This window comes from Cetorhinus maximus, chromosome 5, assembly GCF_964194155.1.
Source record: "Cetorhinus maximus chromosome 5, sCetMax3.hap1.1, whole genome shotgun sequence".
Taxonomy (NCBI): domain Eukaryota; kingdom Metazoa; phylum Chordata; class Chondrichthyes; order Lamniformes; family Cetorhinidae; genus Cetorhinus; species Cetorhinus maximus.
Genome location: NC_135883.1, coordinates 38,827,754 through 38,845,682, shown reverse-complemented (window position 1 = coordinate 38,845,682; position 17,929 = coordinate 38,827,754). Strand labels below are relative to the sequence as shown.

Below are 17,929 nucleotides of genomic sequence, written 5' to 3'. Positions count from 1 at the left end.
TCCCATGCGGGACCTTATCAAAAGCCTTGCTGAAGTCCAAGTAGACTACGTCAAATGCATTGCCCTTATCTACACACCTGGTCACCTCTTCGAAAGATTCAATCAAATTGGTCAGACATGACCTCCCCATAACAAAACCATGTTGACTGTCATTGATTAATCCCCAAGTGTAGATTAATTCTGTCCCTCAGAATTGCTTCCAATAGTTTCCCCACCACTGAGATTATACTGACTGGCCTGTAGTTCCCTGGTTTATCCCTTCCTCCCTTCTTGAATAACGGTACCACATTGGCTGTCCTCTGGCACCTCTCCTGTGGCCAGAGAGGTATTGAAAATTATTGCCAGCACCCCTGCTATCTCCTCCCTTGCCTCACTCAACAGCCTGGGATACATTTCATCCGGGCCTGGAGATTTATCTACTTTTAAGCCTGCCAGGCCACTTGGAACCGCCTCCCTTTCTATGCTAATTTCTTTAATTATATCACAGTCCTTCTGCCTGATTTCCATACCCATGTCGTCCCGCTGACTTGTGAACACATACACAAAGTATTCATTTAGAACCCTACCTACCTCTTCTGGCTCCACACACAAATTACCACTATGGTCCTTAGTGAGCACTACTCTTTCCCTAGTTATCCTCTTACTCTTAATACACTTGTAAAATAACTTTGGATTTTCCTTTATTTTACCTGTCAATGCTTTTTCATGCCCCATTTTTGCTCTCCTAATTTCTTTTTTAAGTTCCCCCCTACACATTCTATACTCCTCCAGGGCTTCCACTGTTTTGAGTCCTCGGTATCTGCCATAAGCCTCCCTTTCACTCTTTATCCAATCCTGTATATCCCTCGACATCCAGGGTTCCCTGGATTTGTTGGTCCCACCCTTCATCTTTACTGGAATATGTTGGCCCTGTACTCTCCCTATTTCCTTCTTAAATGAGTCCCACTGCTCTGACGCAGATTTACCTAAAAGTAGCTGCTCCCAGTCCACTCTGGCCAAATCATATCTGATATTATTATAATCTGCCTTCCCCCAATTTGGAACTCTGATTTCTGGCCCATCCTTGTTCTTTTCCATAACAACCTTGAATCTAACGGAGTTATGATCACTATCTCCAAAATGCTCCCCCACTGATACCTCAACCACTTGCCTGGCTTCATTCCCTAAAATTAAGTCCAGGACCGCCCCCTCTCCTGTAGGACTTTCTACGTACTAGCTTAAAAAGCTCTCCTGGATGCATGTACAACATGTCAGTCAATACCCCACTGCATTATGTTATATTCCAGAAAGCCAGGTAGCAAAAGATAGAACTGGAACCATTCGTTACACACTTTTATAAGCATTTATTTATAGAGATCCACATTCCAAACATGCACCTCCTAACCCAACAACCACAGTTTCAATCTGTTCCTATTTATCGGAAAAGATGTGAATCCCCAGTTAATGCCCACCACCTACATACAATTAAGTACTATGACCACAGTACTGAAAGAGTGCTGCATTGTGGAAGATGCCATCTTTCAGGTGGGATGTTAAAACGAGGCCCCTTCTGCCCGCTCATGAAGTCCCATGGCACAACTTGAAAAACAGCAGGGAATTCTCCTTGATGTCCTGGCCACTATCATTCCCTCAGCCAACAATTAAAAAATACAAATTTATTTAACTGCTGTTTGTGGGAGCTTGCTGAACACAAATTGGCTACATTTATAACTGCAACTACACTTTAGAAGTACTCCATTGGCTGAAAAGCAATTTGAGACATCCTGAGCTTCTGAAAGGTGCTATGGAGATGCATGTCTTTCTTTTTTAAAAATGAGTAGGTACTCATTGACAGGTATATTTACAGACCATTAGGTGTATGGCAAATCATTACAATAACTTAAGAGCAAAAGTGCTTAGACAGATTAGATATAACTTATTTACACAGAATGGGATTGGATTGCCCAGGCAGGCAGCAACAGCAGATAGATATTTGAGGGATTGTCCAAGGAAGGTATTATTAGGACCGGACAAATACAAAAAATGATAGGACATGCCAAAAAGGGAAAATATCATGGATGCTGGAAATCTGAAACCAAAACACACAATGGGTCAGGCAGGATTTAGGAAGAGAAAAGGTTTACAGGTCATGACAGAGGTTGGAAATCCTGAAACGTTAACATTTTATCCTTCTCTGCACAGATACTTCCTGACATGAGTGTCTTCCAGTATTTTCCGTTTTTAATTATAAAAGCAACAAATGGTTTATCCAGCATGTCACCTCCAGACTTAAATCCCTCCCTCCCCACCTCCCCAGTCAACCCAATATCCTGGGACGGAGAGGCAAGAGACAGAGAGAGAAAGATGAAGAGAGAAAGAGAGAGCGAATACTTCACCAATTTAGGAAACAAAATGACCGACAAATCTATTATGTTGTGCTCACAGGGCCGGAAAAAGAACCCATAGATGCTCATTCACAGGTTAACAGCATATTTTAAAGTCTGTGTCTTTTTTTATTAAAACGATGCAGATTAATGGGCGTAATAGGGTTGTTTGGAATTGAGAATGGTCTGTCATTGTGGACAGAATAGACTGTTTCCAATGGAATCCTAGAATGTAACAGCACCGATAGAGGCCATTTGGCCCATGGTGCCTGTGCTGGTTGTCCAATTATTCCCACTTCTCCACTCTTTCCCCACAGCCCTGTAATATTCCTTTTTAAATATTTTAAAAGTTACTATTCAATCCGCTTCCACTTCCTTTTCAAGCAATGTGTTCATAAGTAGTTAAGAAGCTAAGAAGAAGGGACCACAGATACACAATTAAATGTAAGAGAGTTAGAGCAAGAGAAACTTCTTCACATATAGGGCGGAATTTTTAATGCCCGCTGGTGTTGGGTGTGTTCAGTGGCATTAGCGGACAATAAGGTGAGAAGGCCAAAAATCAGTATTGCAAAACCGTGATTACACATCGACGTGTCTCACAACAGTGTATAAAAGGTTGTACTTTGAGGGGAATTTGGAGGCGAGTGCACAGTAGCATTGCAGAGCACTCACAAGGGACACCTGTTGGACTTCAAGATTGAGGCGTGTTGGGCTGTCCTGCACCCTGCGGTTGAGGTGACTTTGTGGGGGGGGGGGGGTAAAGGCTGCCCTTCGGCTGAGGCAACTTTGGGGGAGAGGCGAGGGTGGTGGGGGGCAAGGGCAAGGGAAGCACCACACATTAAGGACACCTTGTATAAGGTAACCATTCCTCCACAGTTGAGACAGTTCAGGCGCAGCCACATTGATATGATCTAGCTTCTCTGCCCAATCAAGCAACCTAGTGACCTGAAAGTGCCACAAATGCTCCAGAGCACCTCGCGCACAGATTGCAAACTAATGAGCGTTTTAGTGGCCTGCAGAACAGTTGGACAACTGGGCACATTGTTCAAACTCCTTGCTAAAGCTGGCCATGCAGCAGTCACTGCTGGAGCCACTCACAGCCCCTTGCAATGTCATCATCCCGGTTTGGACTAGTCTCCCCCATGGTTCAAGCTAACAGTACAGCCTTGCAGCGCGAGTTAGGAGAATGCCTATGCTTGAGCTGAGAGCACAGCATGCAGTCCAATGGGCAAAGCTGCTGCCAATTGGTCAGGTGAATTGGCCAGAGGAAGGTGGGGTTTCAGGCAGCCATGCAGCGTACTAATCCCAGGCCATCCAAGAGTTGGCCAGCACTCTCCGCGATGCGTTAAGGGGCCTTCAGACCTAACCAAGGGAAGTTCTTTAACACCCATGCTAACCCACGCGTCTCTCTCTTTCATCCTGCAGGAGTACATCAGAAGCATGGAGCCTGGTGAACAAGCTGTATGCCTGGTGGCCTACAGAGCGCGAAGACGACGGAGGAGAGAGTGATTGAGGTGCCTGGCTGCGCAGAAGGAGCAGCACCACCCTCTGGAAGAAGGGGTGGCTGGGACTCCTGCTCGATGCCAAAGAGCCACAGCAAGCCATCGCTAGTCGGCGCAGAGCTAGACCCAGGGTCTATAGACGCTGCCTTTCATTCCTGCAGATGACCGAGAAGCACTGTCGCCGAAGACTTCGCATGTCAAGGGAACTGGTCGGTCACATCTGCCAGCTTCTGCAGGATTTGGCACCACGGAGACATGGAGGGCATCCACTACCAGTGGCTGTGAAAGTGACAGCGGCGCTCAACTTATACGCCACTGCTCATTTCAGGGCTCCACAGATGATCGCTGTGGGTTATCACGAGCTTCCACCTACAAATGCATCCATGAGGTCATGCATGCCATCTTCGCGAGGGCATAAAACTTTGTGCATTTCACCCAACACCAAGAAAGCCAGGATGCAAGAGCAATAGGATTTGCCCAGATCTCAGGTTTCCCACAGTGCAGGGTGCCATCGACTGCACTCACGTGGCGCTCAGATCTCCGTCGCAACATGCGGTCAACTATGTCAACCACAAGGGATTCGAATGTGCAGCTGCTGTGCGACCACCACAAACGTATCCTGCAGGTCTGTGCATAGTTTCCAGGGATTGTGCATGACTCCTACATTCTCAGTCGATCACAGATCCTCGACGTCTTCCAGGGTCCACAGAGGCTGCAGAGATGGCCCCTTAGGGATAAGGACGTGGCTAATGACACCCATTCAACAGTCTCAGGCTGCAGCACAGCGAAGATATAACAAGGCTCATGCTGCAACTCTCGACTTCGTGGAGCAAACCATCGGGAATGTAAAATGAGGTTCCGGTGCCTGGACCTGTCTGATGGAGAGTGTCACGCATCATCATCGTCTGCTGCGCCCTTTACAACCTGGTGCTGCAACGGGGAGAGGAGCTGGCTGAGGAGGAGATGCAGGAGCTGGAGGTCTCCTCCAATGAGGAGGACGTCAACAGTGATGAGGGTGAGGAGGTCCTCGAAAGCGATGATGACAGTGATGAGGCCCTCGCACTGGCCAGACGAGGCAGGCGCACTCGGGAGGCACCTCATAGCTGCTAGATTTGTGGAAGATGATGACGACATGCAGTGAGGAGACACCATAAGATCCTCATATTGCATCTAAGAATGTTTGATTCTAGTCTGGCTTGTGGCAGCGCACATACCCTCTGTGATAATGCTCCTGTCATGGACACGCAGTAGAGACCCTCATCATCACTCCACTGCAGGCGGATGATGACGACATGCAGTGAGGACACTCAATAGATCTTCACATAGCCTCTGAGAATGTTTGGCTCCTGTCTGGCCAAGAGCATCTGTGATTGGGGTCATATCATAGAGATGCAGCCGTGAAACTTTAGAAGCATCTAATCCTTTGTCCAGCTTCAGCACTTAACCCCTTCAGGAGCTCAGCATCTTTGGTCACAGATGCTGAAGAGCTGGGGCCAGCCCCACCTTAAAGGTGCTGAGAGCACACAGAGAGAATGACAGAACTCGATGACTCCTGCCCACAACATTCTGGCAGCAATGACAAGCACCATCGAGGTACAGGCATCAGTAATGTATCCAGGGAGTGTGAGGCCGGACGATCAGTTTGGTCAGCAGGCTGCACAAAGCACAGGGAAGAGAAAAGTACTGGGCTGAGACACCTGCCTTTATCTCGTGCAGAAAGCTTTCACATCTGAGTGACAAGAACACTGCTCATCAGAACAAGGAGCAGTAAGCAGGGAGACATCCTTGGGAGCTTACTGACAATAGTGAACATTATGTACAAGTGATTAAAACCCAGGCCCAGGCTGTGCAACTACATCAGCTGTGGCTCAGTTCATAGCACCCTCGCCTTTTAGTCAGAAGGTTGTGGGTTCATGTCCCACTCCCGGAAACCAAGAACTGTGAATGTACTCGAAAGAGTTACAATCTGTGACTGTTGATAGCTCGAAAGAGTTACATCAGCTGTGGCTCAGTTCATAGCACCCTCGCCTTTGAATCAGAGGGTTGTGGGTTCATGTCCCACTCCCGGAAACCAAGAACTGTGAATGTACTCAAAAGAGTTACATGCGATCTGTTGATAACTCGAAAGAGTTACATCTTCTCAACCTTCCTAATGCTGCTGCTATGTCTTGGTGCTCCCCGGACATCCACAGCGGAGGGGGAGGCAGCCTGCTGACTGCTGCCCTGCCTATGTTGGCTTTGGCAGGCGTCCTTTGGAGGGCCGAGACCTGGAAGGCCCTGGCCTGCATTTGAGGTCCTGCTGTGTGGCAGTGGCACCCTCCTTGGCCAGCGGAGCTGGAGCTGCTGAGATCACAGGAAGGGGGATTCGGACAGGCCGGACACTCCCAGAATCACCTGGATGGATGGCCCCAGGGGCTACACCTGCTGATGCTCCTCCCAATGGGTGCCCAAGGGCCCTTGGATGACTCCTTGAGAAGGGGTGGCTGGAATGAGATCGGGCTGCCCCACACTCCTCTCATGTACACGCTGTTGGAGGCCAACTATGGCGTCAGCAACGGTGTTCAGCCCGTGCAGCAGTGCAGGAGTGACATCCTGGACCAAGGTCTCCATGGCGGCCACCATCCTACCAGTGTTGACCTTGGTGCACTGGCATGCCTCAGGCTGAAGGCAGATGGACTCCTCCATCGTGCCTTGCATTTTGAGGAGTGCAGCAGACATCCCTTCCTGATGTTCCCGAGCTTGCCTTTGCAGCTCCAGCAACTGTGACACGACTGAGTCCAGAGGCTCGTCATCTGACTCGGACTCAGCAAATTTCTGGCCTCCAGCAGTCCTCTGATTGCTGAACACCTGGGAAGTCCCTGCCACCGCCTGCTCTGGATAAGAGAGTGTGATGTGCTCACCAGATTGTGATCCTGAGGCTATTCTAAAGCTAGGTCCCACCGAGGTCTGTGTCTCTGCGCTGGTGGAGGGTGTGGGTGAGCGCTGTGACGGGACTTCAGGGAGGATTTCAGTGGATTCCTCTTCAGAGCTTCCCTCAGGGTTTGATTGGAGGCCCAGGGTTGTGGACTCCTTTGACAGTTTCCCAGATGTGCCTGCGAAAGCAAGGGGAGATTATTAGTGCATAGCAATGGCCTGTGAAACAGGGCACGTTATTCACAGCATAGTTGTCTGATGGATGTTGCACTACTGGATCCTCATTTAGTAGAGCACTGCTGACCTCACCGTCAGCACAGGAATGGTCCAGGTCCTCGCCGGCCAGCTGGATGGCTCTGTTTTCAAAGTCTGTGAGGACCTTGATTTCAAGCATTCCTCCACTGGCCTGTGACCGCTCCCTCTTGTTGTGTGCAGCTTGTCCTGGATGAATAGAGATGGAGAGAGTGTAAGCAAAATGCCTGCCAGGCCAGGTGATAAGAATGCCTGGCACCTGTGGGTGGTGAATGGTCCCATGGATGGGATGAGGACAATGAAGGTGTGTGTGAGAGAGTGAATGGTGATGTCCCTTGAACTAGCAATGGGTGAGATCCCTGTGGGTGTGTGATGGGTTTGTAAGTGTGTGAGTTGAGAATGTTGAGAAGAGTGACTTACCCTGGTGGAACCTGGTGATCATTCATCCTCTTGCGGCACTGGGTGACTGTCCTCTTTTCCAGGGCGTTGACGCTGACCACTGCTGTCACCACCTCCCAAGCTGGATTGGTGATGTTGCTGTCCATCCTGCAGCCAGAGCAGGGGTAGAGGACATCACAGCGAGCCTCCACTGTATCCAAAAGGCACTCGAGGGACAAGTTACTGAACCTGGGGGCTGCAGTCTTTTTGTCTTTCAGGGCCATGTCTTCTTTGCAGCAGTTGTGGGCTGGAAGCATTGAGCGGTGTGTGCGTGGCTACACTTTAAATATGGCGCCCAGTGTGATGAAGCGGCGAGGTGATGGCGTGGCGGGTGAATGGAAATGGCATGTTTCCTGGGAACGCATAATTAATGCAGCGGGTTTGGGATGATATGGCGTGAAAAGCCGCCGTTGCAGCTGGCAAGTAAAATGATGTTTTACCCACCTGCTATGCACTTAGCGCAAATCTGGGACGATTCCGCCCATAGACTCTAACTCAGAGTTGGAGACTTTTTCGTAGGGTCCTGGGAAGCAGGGGAATTGCCCATCGGAAGTTCAAACTTCCCAGGCAATTCCCATGGAGGTCAGCACATCGAGAGTTCCACTGGGTCCTGAAGCGTATCTTGAGTTGTACGCCCAGTCTGCGGAAGATCTGGACTGGTGGAAACAATTTGCTTACATTGAGGGCAAATGCCAACATGGACTGGGTGAGCCGAGTGGCCAGTTTCCATGTTGCAATTTCGATGCCTGTATGTTGTGCAATTTAAACACTGCCTTACGGTGTCTGGGAAATATTAAGGCCTGAATTTTTGGACCCCAGTCAAATGGTGTGTTTTCCTGTTTTAACTTCAATGCAATTCTACATGTACCTCTTCTGCAGTGGAAGGAACTCTCCTCGTACAGCCTGCGGATGACAGCACGCCTGCCTTAATCTCAGCAAGGGATACAGAATGGAACCAACTGTCCGCCTGTCCAGACTGCTCAACTTGATGCTCCAATCGGAAATTTTCCTCAACTTCTGCAGTGCGTCCTGGGAGCAAATCTCATGCTGTCGATGGTAGAAGTGCCTTTCTACTGGTGAAAACCGCAGCCAGTGAACTTCCTCAGTCTGAGGGGGGATCTGGATCTAGGGAAAAAGCAGCACACAGGTGATGACGAGATGGAACAGATGCCCAGTTTGCTGATCAAATCCATTAACACTTGACCAAAACAGAAAACTTCAACAGAAACAGCAACGATTCCACTGTGAAACCTAGAGGCGGCATTCCTCTGTAGGTAGCAGGAGAAAGTGGCAAAGAATTATTCACCCCAATCCCAATCCCAATCCCAATCTTCCCACCCACTTCCAAAGTCCTGGAAATGATGATGCAAAATCGGATAAACAACACCAATGTAGAATATCCCTAAGGATGGTGAATCTAATTTTCTGAGATACTATACCAAGAGATGGTAAATCTGAGACTGGGGTACCATATCTGGGGACAATGAATCTGAGATTGGGATACCATGCCAGGGGATGGTGAATGTAAGATTGGGGGTACTATACCAAGAGATCACCAAATCTGAGATTGGGGATACTATGCCAAGGAATTATCAAATCTGAGATTGCAGTACTATAGAAAAGGCCTTCAAAATCTGGCCTGGATAGAATAGAAAGGATCACCCAAGCCCTACTGTAGCAGTGTTACAACCAACCCCAATTCAAATCCGCTCACTCAGAACGGATGTGTACAGCCCAGCTACCTGTTGCATCTCGTGAACCGTGGGAAGTGCCCACCTTCACTGTTAGCTGTACTATGCTGGCTGTAAGAGACAAAGAACAATTCGTTCTGCAGCATATTAATAGTGCATACTTTTCTTTCATTAACTTACAATACTGGGGTACAAATTGAACCTCGTTGCATCCACTTTGCGGTCGTAGAACAAGTGGAATGAGGCCTACCACCAGGAACTAATATCCTGTGCCTCAAGACACCTGAAAAACATTTGACCCAAAATTGGTTCAGGCCATTTTACAGGTGCCCCTGGCAGGGAAAAAAGAAGTTTTAGTCCTTTTACATGTGTAAATAGGGGGCCAGCACATGATTTAGGCAATCCTACCTCAGAGGAAACAGTCTTTATTGAGCAGAGAAGGCATTGGGCCTAATCTGGTCAGAATTCTTCCTAAGGAACGGTTGCCAATTAAAGGAGCCAGGGAGGGCAGGAGCGCTGTCCTGACATCTGTGATTGTCCATCCATCCACCTCAACCGGGACTTAGCTAGTGAGGCAGATGGCCTGGAAACCATTGCTGCAAAAGTGACAGCTGGCCATGGAGGCACAACAGACACTGGCAGCTCGTCTGGGTTATTTAGATAAAGACCAGAGGCTTAACTTTAGGCCAGCTGAGAACTTCCCTGTTTGGGTGTTGCATATTTCCCCCCACCCCACCCAAATGTATTTCTGCTGATATCTAGATGTACCTGATCAAGCACATCCTTTTTTGCCGTCCTCCACATGATCTTTGCGATGAGTGTGTAGACTGGAATAGGATTCTTCCTGCAGTAAGGTTGGTATAGGAGTTGGTCCCACCAGTGTTTAACCCAAAATGGGTCCACACCCAAAAACAGAACTAATCCATATAGGTCTAAGGAAAGAAGGAGAAATAAATCAGGCACATCAAAATTGTGTGCGGATTACAGAAGTCAAAAAAAGTGCAAGTAAGTTGCCTAATAGTGTATGGACCTTTACAGAAGACAAAATAAATCCAAATACCTTTTTAAGCAAATAAATAACCTGAAAATAACTTCTCCCATGTAACAAATTGATACTTGGCTTACTCCTGTCAAATACCTCTTCACACTACTTTAGCAGAGGTGTTGACCTGTTTATTTTGAGATTATATTATAAATCAAAAGGAAAACTATAAAAACAGATTCATAATAATAACGTCGAATTATCTCAAGATAGGCTGAAGAAAAATTACGTAAGTAACAAAGAAAGGCAAGTATTTCTACAAGATCTATGTGACTGCTTTCTAATCAGTATATTTAGAGTCCAAAAAGGAAAAAGTCGGAATCAGATTCTAGCAAATTAAGTGAGGCAAGTAAAAAATGCAAGGTCAGGGTAACATTTTGAAATGGTAACCATAACATAATTAGATTTGAAAAACCAACTGAAAAGGGGGAATGATCTGTTAAAGGTAAAGGTATTGACTCGAAAGATGTAATGATAAAGGATATGTTGTGGGTATAGGTTTTGAAACAGTATTTGGTGAAGCACTATACTGGAGGTTTAGAATCATATAGCACAGAGGGATGCCCTTCTTGCTAGTGCCTGCTCTTTGAAGGAGCTATCCAATTATTCCCAGTCTGTTGCTCGTACCCTGTAGCTCTGCAAATATTTCCGCTTCAAGTACTTATCCAATTCCCTTTTGAAATTTACCATTGAATCTACTTCCACTGCACTTTCAGGCCATACATTCCAGATCTTAACAGCACACGCTGCAGAAACGTTTTTCTTACGTCACCTCTGATTCTTTTGCCAGTTATCTTAAATTCGTGCCTGGTTACTGATCCTCCTACTACTGAGACAGTTTCCCCTTATTTACTTTATCAAAGTCCTTCATTATTTCAATTTTAATTGGTATTTCAAATCTAATTATGTTATGCTTACCATTTCAAAATGTTGCCCTAATCTTGCATTTTCTACTTGCCTCACTTAATTTGCTAGAATTTGATTCAGCCTTTTTCCTTTTCGGACACCTGTTTCCCTTTTGAACACCTTTTTCAAATCTTCCCATAACCTTCTCCAAAACAAGAAGCACCATCCTAGCTTTTCTGAAGTCATTCTAGTAAATCTCTTCTGCACCTTCTCTAAGGCCTTGACAATCTTCTGAAAGTATGGTGCCCAGAATTGGCCACAAAACTCCATCTGGGGTCTAACCAGTGTTTTGTAAAGTTTTAGCATAACTACCTTGCTTTTGTACTCGATGCCTCTATTTATAAAGCCAAGGATCCCGTATGCCCTTCATATCAGTTGCATAACCAAGTCTTCCCATCTTCAAAGTATTGCATATTGTTGTGACTGCAGTCAATGTTATTTGCTGAGCAAGCCAAATCCCAGAGGGAAACTTGTCTTACTGATCATAGCCTTTTTTTTGTATTTTGAAAACGAGGGGAAAACTAATGATCCCAGAAGCGTAGAATCCCAGTAATACATTTAGGGTTTTAAAATTAAAAGATGATTAACAAGAAGAAAAAAAAACTTAAGCACACAAGATTAAAAGACATTCTCCAAAAAAAACCCACTTGGTCAGAATACACAAGTAAACTACTTGGCAACAGCTCCCTTATAGATTTTTAACCATAAAAATCCAATAATGTTACCCAAGGCAAAAACTGCTGCTACTTTAGTAAAGTATACTGCACGACTTATTAATCTCTTCCACTCTGCTGTGGAAATCCAAGAAAGTTCAGAAACAAATTGCTTTCTGAAAAGGAAGACTTTTCTGGCTTGAAACTGGATGGCTGCTTCAAATTAACAACTTATCTCAGCACAGAGCTGGTCTCAAGACATCTCCCTCATATAGCCACCACAACTCAACTAAATCACTTTCCTTAATATCTTTGTTCCCCTTTCATCTTAGACTCCATTGTTCTAAGCACCTCTTTGAACTCAAGTTTTTGAAAATATAAAATTTTTTCATGCTTTCCTACTACTTCCACTTTCGGGTCAAATAAAATTTAATAACCCTCCCTTGTTTACTTATGAACCCTTTGGAAGTTGTAAAAGTTCCTTGTCACTTCTAAACTACCCTTTGAAATTTAACAGCTGAAAAGTCAAATCCCTACCTATCACCTAATGCAAATTTTATTCGTACATTCAACTTCACCATAGCCTCTCATTATAAATGCATGCATCTAGCCCTTTACCTCACACAAAGCCTTCTTTACAGCATACATTCATATTCCCAAAAATATTTAAAAAGATAACATTTATCTTCACAATATGCACAACCTTAGGATCCTCCATTCCTGCACCCACTTTAAATATGTGGTATTTGGATTATATTACCCCTCCTCATTCTCCTACCAAAATGAAACATTTCACACTTCTCTACATTAAATTTAATTTGTCCATTTCACCAGTCTGTCCATGTTCTCCTGAAATTTGTTACTATCCTCCTCATTGTTTACTATATTTCTGAGTTTTGTATCATCTGCAAAGATTATGCCCAGCATACTCATGTCCAGGTCATTAATATATATCAAAAACAAAACTGGTCCTAATACCGATCCCTGGGAGATACAACTGCACGCTACTCTCCAGTCTGAAAAGCAACCATTCACAACTCTTTGCTTTCTGTCCCTTACCCAATTTTGTACCCAGACAGCCAATGCCATAACTTCTGCAATTTCGAACCTTACTTCTTCAGCATTCTAGGATGCATCCCATCTGGATTGGATGATTTTTTTCTACTGAGAACTACCAACCCTTTTAAGTACTTCCCCTTTATCTCTTTTTATCCTATACAATTTTTCTATTACATCCTTCTTTATTTGAACATTGGCAGCATTCTCTTTTTTAGTGATGACAGATGTAAAATACTTATTTAATACTTCAGCCATGCCTTCTGCTTCCAGAAAATCTCCTTTTTGGTTGCTAATTGGCCCCACATTTCCTTTGACTATCCATTCAATTATAAAAAAAGTCGGGTTTCCTTTCATGTCATCCACTAATCTAATCTGGTATTTTTTCTTTGTGCCTCTTATTTCTTTATTCAGTTCTCCCTTTTATCTTTTGAATTCAGATTGTTTCTGAATTATGAAGCTGATATGTATCATAAGCCTCTTTTTTGTGTTTCATTTTAATCTCTATATCTTTAGTCATCCAGGGATCTTTAGCATTGGATGCTCTTCCTTTCCCCCTCGCCTGTTGATAAATTAGGGTACATGGTATTAAAAAGTGTGATACTATGGTGATGATGTTAGTTAAACGACATAAAACAGAAAGTGGTAATTAATGGATATTTCTCTGACTGGAGGGATGTAAACAGTAAATGCAGGGGATAGTGTCCGGACATTTGATTTTTTCAGATGATCTGAACTTGGGTATGGGGGCACAATATTACAATCGACATAGTTAATTATGCTCCTTATTTTTGTGTGATCTATGAAGAGAACTGTAATTAAATTCAGATGGACATGAACAAGATTGAGCAGTTGCTTACCAGATGAAATGGAATGCAGAGAAACGTGAGGGGGAACATTTTGCATAGAAGAACTAGGAAATAACATTTACACTAAATGATAAGGCTTTAACCACAGAGCAACAGGGAGACTTAGAAATTCAGGTAAACAAATCTTTATGCGTTGAATGTTAGGGTAAAGAATCCTGAGATGGATCATCTGGGACACATCTGGGCCTTCCCACATCACACAGGCACCGCTCATCATGGGCTTTTGCCATCCCCATACTAACCTAAAAGGTCCTCTCTTAAAAATTTGATAAACATCACAACAGCTTAGTGATTTAGCTCTTCAAGAAAAATTTTAATTCAACTGTACTTCAGGACCAAACTCGCTCTATGAGTGAATTCTTGGTGAGAATAAACACCACAGTCTCCTAGCCTTTTCCGCAATAAAGTCCAGTTTATCCAAACTTAATTTACACATTAGCCCAACACCCATTTAATCACACTGCTCATGTAACTAATTAATTAACCAGTTCAACACTGTGGATTCTCTGGATTTGTTCAGCAAGGAACTGCTCTTTCTCTTCCTGTATTAGGCTTCTCCATTTGCAAAATACAAGTTACTTTAACATAACTCCAGTATGTAGGATGGGCGAGAGAAATCTTTTTATCGTGATCCTTCGAATCACACCGGGAAAGTGTTCAGGATTCAGAGATTTGTTACCTTCTAGCCCCCTTTGGACTGGAGTTCCTGTGACACACCAACGATTGATGGCACTTAGCCGTAGACACATTTCTGCAGCCTAAGAAGAAAAGAATCAAGGGACATATAGGAAATGTTATATGTGTACAGGTATGTGTGAAAATTTTTGTGTCTCAAAGTGAAGACGCAGAGCTGTCTCAATTTTCATTTGTCCTCACTCGATTCAAAACTCAATATCATAAAGATGAGTTATTTCAAAAAAAGAAACACTTGCATTTATATAACACCTATCAAAACCTCAGGACATCCCAAAATGCTCTATAGACAATGCAATACTTTTTTTTTTGAAGTGCTGTTGTAATGTAGGAAATATGGCAGCCAATTTGCTTATAGCTAGCTCCCACAAACAACGTGATAAAGACCAATTAATCTGTTTTTGTGATGTTGATTGGCCAAGACACCAGGCAGAAAGTCCCTGTTCTTCTTCAAAATAGTGATGGGTTATCTTTAACATCCACCTGAGAGGGCAGATGGTGGATTACATGCTTATGTTTCTGAAGTGGGGATCTGACCCAGGACCTTCTGACTCAGTGTTACCACTGAATGAGGGCTGACATTTCATGTGGTCTGTTAAGAACAAATGTACTAATGCAGTTGCAGGTACTGCAATTCTGCTGTCACAACAAGACAGTATATACTGTGCATATATTTTAAACATTAACCTTAAAAATACATGACAAATATCTGATCTGCCAAGTACAATACCTTCATTGTTCAGCATAATAAAGTGGGATAAAAGGCACAGGCAATTGACACAGTGACATTAGGTGTTCTTCAGAACCAGAGTTCAAATCTAGTCCAAAATGATGGGAATAAAAATCTCCTTTTTCACAAGATTAGGAGAGAGGGACGGAAGGAAAGGAATTAAAGATAAAAAAAGGATAACAAGAGAAGTAAAGTAAATTAACACAAATTAACAATATTGGGGGTCATTCTCCAACTTTACACTCCAGGTGGGGAGGCTCACCTGCTGGGAGCACATGTTGAAGACTTGAGCCTGCATTCCGAACAATTCTTCAACCATTTCAACAAATGATTGGAAAATCATACACCCAATTTCCCCATCAGCAGTGCGATGTCAGGAAGTGATCATCTTCCATCATACAGAACTCTGCCTTCTACATTCTCACCTTGGCAGTGGCACATTCCACCATTTGAGCCTCGTCCAGACAGATTCTCCACCACTCCACTGCAACCAACGGGCTTGGAATGGCCATGTAACGCTTCTCTTTGCGTAATCGACGCCCATCATCACTGTTGCTGTGAGGAATGTCAACATAATTTAGCTCCGATCGAAGCACATCATACGTCGTGATGACTATCTTGTGTTTTGCCAGGGCATGAGGCTGAATAAAGCCATGCTTCTTCACTCCTTGATACACCTATGGAGGGGAAGTCAGAAATGTCAATGATGGTGCTGCTCTAAAGATCTGAAGTACTCTAAACTAGCACAGCAACTAAGCACACTAGAACGGATGCAATTACTCAAACTTCTTACAATTAACTACTTATAAAGTTATGTTAACCTACTTTGTTGTAGATGTTTATCTGTCACATAAATTTTAATGAAACAAGCTTAAAATATTGAAAGTACTTTAAGGAAAACAGGGATGGTGGGTGATCGGGATATCAAAAAGGTGGGCAATGGTGGGGTGAGGTAGTGGATGGTAAATAGGAATGGAGGATGAGTGGTAGATGGCAGTGGACCACAGTTCCGATGTGGATCTGGGACCAACACTCCTGCACCTCTCGGTTCCATATCATGTAAGTGCTTTTCTGAAACATTTTAGTGTTCCTTTAAGGGCTGCTGGATAGCTACACGCAGACCTGGTTTTCCTGAAGTGGGGTTCAGAGCAGTCTCATTCTCTATAGGGAGCCTTGAACAGGCGTTAGACCCATTTTTTGCATACCCAAAGGACTTAACACCCATTTCAGGAACAGTCTATGAATGTCAAGCTTTTTCTGCTGATATGGTGGTCAGCGCAGCTCTGGCTTGAAATGAACATGTGCTTCCTGCCTGCCATATTGGCAACTTAACTCTTCATTTAGCACCCAAATTCTTTGGCTCAAGATCTTTTCCTGGATTAAATGCACTGAAAACTGATCGAGAGCCAGGACTGTGCTACAATGAATCAGTAGCATCGCTCCAAGGCTGCACTCAATAAAGTGCTTACAGAAAATTTGTTCTTCACTTGCCTCCAATAGATAATCTTAACATATGTGGAGAACTAACAAGTGAGAAAAAATAAAGCAGTGATAACGATAATGAAAACTACGCAGTTAAGATTCTCGCTAGTTTTATTTCTTTTTCACTGTGATTCCTTACCAAGATGGAAACGGAAGAAGATCTCACATGCCTGTTAATTTCATCCACCCATTGGTGGCAGATTGAACTGGGTGAGATGATGAGGGTTGCAGATGTGGGCACAGGTTGCATCATGACCAGACAATGTGGACAGTAGAACGGTCTAATCTTTAGGTCTCCTTCCTTGTAATTAACACATGCAGCATGCTGCCATAAATGGCATTTCAGACACTGCACCCGTGCTTTATAATCAACCAATCCACTTTCCCCACAGATACATTCAAAATGACACTTTGAATTGTTAAAGGGAAGGGCCGTTTTAGAGGGATGGAGCACATCCAAGTCTTCTTGAGAATCTCTCTGGAGGACATTTGGGCAGCTTTTATCATTTATCGTCAGCTGCAGTGGAGTGACAGAATTTTCCTTTATTTCATCTATTGTATTATTCTCCATGGTGCCTTGTCCAGTTGGGATCCTCTCTAGCCCTTCATTAGGAACCTCTTCCTGTTTTGAATCAAAGTCCTGTGACGTTTCAGGTGATTTTATTGATTTCTGGTGTTGCTCAGTTTCTCTGTTTTCATTTTCCAGAAGACACGCAAAAGAATCACTCGCCAACGATTTGCCTGGGTCTGTGGCATTCAAAGTTGTGTCGCCTTCTTCTCTTTTCACCTCTTGCTCATTATTTAGGAAAGCATGTAACACGTTTTTCACAGGGTTTGGTTTCTAAGCAGAAGTAATGAGATAAAGTAAAACAGTATCTATAAATCGCACAATACATACATAGAAATGCATAGAAGTAACACAAAAACAGGCTACCTAGTTCAACAAGTCCATGTCAGGATTTAACCTCTATGTGAGTAAATAGTCCTCATATTTACCCACCCTGTTCCACATCCCTTCACTCCTTTTCCTTCATCTGCCTAGCTTATCTAACTTAAGCTAATCAATGTTAGCATAGTTTCTGCCTCAACCACTAACTCTGATCGTGAATTCCATAGCTTCGCTACTCTGTACGAAGAAGTTTCTCTAGCCCTCAGTTCTAAACCTCTTGCATTTGTGGTCCCTCATTCTAGACCCCTCAAGCACTAGAAACGGTCCGCTTCTAACTACCCTGTCAATCCTTTCATAATTTTAAACACTTCTATTCGACCTAAATTTGAATTGCTCTGATGAAAAAAGACCTATATTTTAAAGCCCTTCTTCATAGTAATAGTTTTTCAT

General features: G+C 44.1%; 1 protein-coding gene across 1 annotated transcript in view; it reads right to left on the bottom strand.

Moving 5' to 3' along the window:
* The window catches only part of shprh (SNF2 histone linker PHD RING helicase), a 110,064-nt gene that overhangs the window by 44,337 nt on the left and 47,798 nt on the right, over window positions 1-17,929 (bottom strand). The window contains exons 10-14 of the mRNA XM_078541786.1: window positions 16,730-17,431; window positions 15,534-15,785; window positions 14,365-14,443; window positions 9,928-10,091; window positions 8,337-8,593 (exon numbers count right to left, since the gene is read on the bottom strand). Coding sequence (XP_078397912.1) covers window positions 8,337-8,593; window positions 9,928-10,091; window positions 14,365-14,443; window positions 15,534-15,785; window positions 16,730-17,431 — 1,454 coding nt within the window. The remainder of the gene's footprint in view (window positions 1-8,336; window positions 8,594-9,927; window positions 10,092-14,364; window positions 14,444-15,533; window positions 15,786-16,729; window positions 17,432-17,929) is intronic.